The following is a 3,399-nucleotide window of genomic DNA, read 5'->3' as shown; positions in this document are numbered from 1 at the left end:
GTAACTGCCCCCGCCACCCCCAGGGAATAACGAATACAGCCCGTAACGACTCACACCTGTAACATTTAGACGAAGAATTTACTTTTTACACCCGTGATGTCATGACCGGCACGGCAACCGTGCATCTCGATTGGATAGACCGATGAGAATTATTTTTAACGATTTAAATATCACTGATAATATATTCTTTTCAAAATAAAAATATCGAATTTTTTCCTAACTCTCTGGTGATTATTATTTGATTAATCAAAAAAACTTTCGAGAAAATAAGAAAATTTATCAGCGGATAAATGCAATAAATAAAATATAGAAATATTGATTGAATTCTAAATACTTTTTGAATTGTGGAATAAAAATTGATTGGAAGATTATTAATTTATTAAGGTTTTAAAGTTTTTAACATTATTTGAATGATTTAATAAAAATTTGATATTTCGTAGAAATAAATAAAATAAAAATAATTCATATCTCTCATATTATTTGAATGAATAAAAAATAATTCATATCTACATTCTTAATTAATTATTAGCATTCATATTTATAATAAACATAAATATAATAAATAAAAATATAAATAAAATTATGAATTGTTATATATTGTAATATAAAATAATAAGAAATAATATCAGTATTATAAATAATAAAATTTTTTATACTATATATATATATATTCTACATAATAATTTGGATATTGCATATGATATTTAGTTTTAGTGATTATCTTAAAATCAGATTTTCAATTTTGTATATAATTTTAAATTATTCAATGAAGTAAATAATTTAAAACTAAATAAAACATAAACTATAACAGTATATACACGGAGAAATGTAATTTATATCAATTCGTATCAACATACGAAGAAAGTTAATATCTTCTATAAAAATTTTCCTATAAAAATTTTTTATTTTTAATAAAAGAATTTGAAATTTTTAATCAATTATATCATATTGATTTTTATTATCATTGTAATATTAACAAATTTTGACAAGTTGGCTTAATAAAAAATGAATCGCATTGAAGATTAAAGAATTAATTTTAAAAAAAATTTCACTTAAATTAAAATTTAATGAAAAAAAATTATATGTATGCAACTATTAAGTCGGAAAATTCATAAAATATTTTTATAATAAATGTTTATATTAAAAAAAACAAAATATTCTAAAAAAAATTCACCTTTGCCGAAACCCGGGATTGAACCGGGGACATTTAGATCTTCAGTCTAACGCTCTCCCAACTGAGCTATTTCGGCTTTGGAAAGACATTTATTATATCTAACTTATCAAAGTTTATACATAAGATTGAAAAATTTCTTTAGAAGTAAAAACTTGAAAGTAAATATAAAAAAATACTTAAATATATTAGCAATATTATATTTTCCTAAATAAATTATTTCAATTTTTATAAAATATTATCTTATAAATTTGATTTTCGAGTATTTGCTTGTGAAATTAAATATGAAATATTCAATAATAATAATAAATTAAAAAAGAATATTTTGCCGAAACCCGGGATTGAACCGGGGACCTTTAGATCTTCAGTCTAACGCTCTCCCAACTGAGCTATTTCGGCCCACGGCGACGTACTATGATATAATTAGAATTGATGATTTAATTATAAAATTATAAAATAATATAAAATATTTTAATATAGATAATGAAAATGAAAACAGATTATTTATTTAAACAAAATAAATAAAAATATTTACTTTTAACACTAGATTTACGAAACTCGTCAATTTGACGAGTTTTCAATTTTATGCTTAAAAATTCTGAATATGCAAATATTATTCTTTAAACATTATATATTAGTTTTTATATATTTCAAATATATATATTATATATTTCAAATATATATTTCTATTCGTTTTCTCTGAAACATTTATATTTTATTATTTCTAGATATTGTATACCTATTTTTACGAAAATCCATCAATTTGACGGGTTAATATAGATCAATTATTGCAAAATAACAAAAATGAAATAACAATGAATAAGAAAAAATAACATCAAGCAAATGACGACTGTTTAGCAATAAATATATAATCAAACAAGTTATTTATAATTGTGATATAATAACAAATAATCCCTTTAACGGTAAATTTTGAAGAAAAAAAAAATGATTTTTGTAAGTGAATCTGTCTTATTATTTTATAAAACAATGTGAGAGATAATTTCAGTACGTTTTGTAAAAAAAAAAAATAAGTGCTATTTAGAAGCTTAGCAAAACTTTATTTTCATAAGTGAAGATTTGAATTTTTCAAGATATTTTCAAAATTTATCCAAAAAAATATATTATTTTATATTTATATTATTATGGACAAATCTTCAAAAGATGGAATTGATAAAAAAGAATAATAAGAAAAATAAAAAGAATAACCAGTATAAATGAAGACTAATTTGGATCGGATTCTGATATAAACGAATTATGCAAAAGCGAGGAACAATTTGACAATATAAACGAAATTGAATATTCTCACGATAATGGGAATAAATTATTTAAAATTATCATAATACATACCGTAAAAGAAAAAGTATGCGTATTTCGAATATTAAAATATTCGAAATATTATTTCGAATATTGAAAGCGAAAGTGAAATAAAAGATGCTGATAATAAAGAAAATATTGTGAAAGCAGTGATCCCGTAAATGGTCCCCTTCATGTTTTATAATTGTTTCTAGATTTGGCAGTCATCAATGCCTGGATTATTATACAAAGAGACCATTGGAGTAAACAAAATTCGAAAGAATTTTCTTTTTTAATTAGTTAAAGAATTGGGCAGTGACCATTAAGACGAACAAATTAGCTTTCAATGTCTAACTATATTTGCATTGAATAAATCTAACAAGTATGTATGCGGAAAATATACATCCTAGGTAGAGTTTATATGTAAAAAATTTATTGTTGAAGACAAGAATAAATAAAAATCTATAGATTTTAAATAAATAATTTACAAAAAATTGCATTGTAATATTGTTATAGAATTTAAAGTTCATGAAATTTTATATGTGATTTCATTATTGAATGTTGCGAGCAATATTAGTATTTCATAGTTGGTAGCTATTTGTTTCTCTTCAAATACACGTACTTCAAATGTTTTGTAAACAGATACGCACAATCATGTATAATCAAATATGTTCATTCAGCTAAACCCGTATATTTTATTTATTGTTTTCCATTGCCTAGTCAACAGTTACGGGCCCAGATTACGAAAGAAACAATAAATAATTAGGTAAAGTACAATTAAATTAAAAAAGTACGTGGGTTAATTATCCGACCTTGAGCAAACGTGAAATATAACCCTAATCGTAATATGAAACTATTTGTATTAATAAGCTGAAAGGATTGGAAAATTGAGTCTCATGGAAATTTCAAGTGCGCGTTACTTTGAAATCCTGCTA

General features: G+C 22.9%; 1 protein-coding gene and 2 non-coding genes across 3 annotated transcripts in view; all 3 read right to left on the bottom strand.

Annotated features, from left to right (window-relative positions):
- The window catches only part of LOC102677544, a 27,171-nt gene that overhangs the window by 18,647 nt on the left and 5,125 nt on the right, over window positions 1-3,399 (bottom strand). Inside the window, exon 2 of the mRNA XM_006607746.2 lies at window positions 6-56. Coding sequence (XP_006607809.1) covers window positions 6-56 — 51 coding nt within the window. The remainder of the gene's footprint in view (window positions 1-5; window positions 57-3,399) is intronic.
- On the bottom strand, window positions 1,178-1,250 carry Trnaf-gaa. The gene has a single exon. It is a non-coding gene; the product is annotated as a tRNA-Phe (tRNA).
- On the bottom strand, window positions 1,498-1,570 carry Trnaf-gaa. The gene has a single exon. It is a non-coding gene; the product is annotated as a tRNA-Phe (tRNA).

This window comes from Apis dorsata, unplaced genomic scaffold (genome assembly GCF_000469605.1).
Source record: "Apis dorsata unplaced genomic scaffold, Apis dorsata 1.3 scaffold_17, whole genome shotgun sequence".
NCBI lineage: Eukaryota > Metazoa > Arthropoda > Insecta > Hymenoptera > Apidae > Apis > Apis dorsata.
Note: the sequence above shows the minus strand (reverse complement) of the source record. Positions and strands in the feature narration are given on the sequence as shown.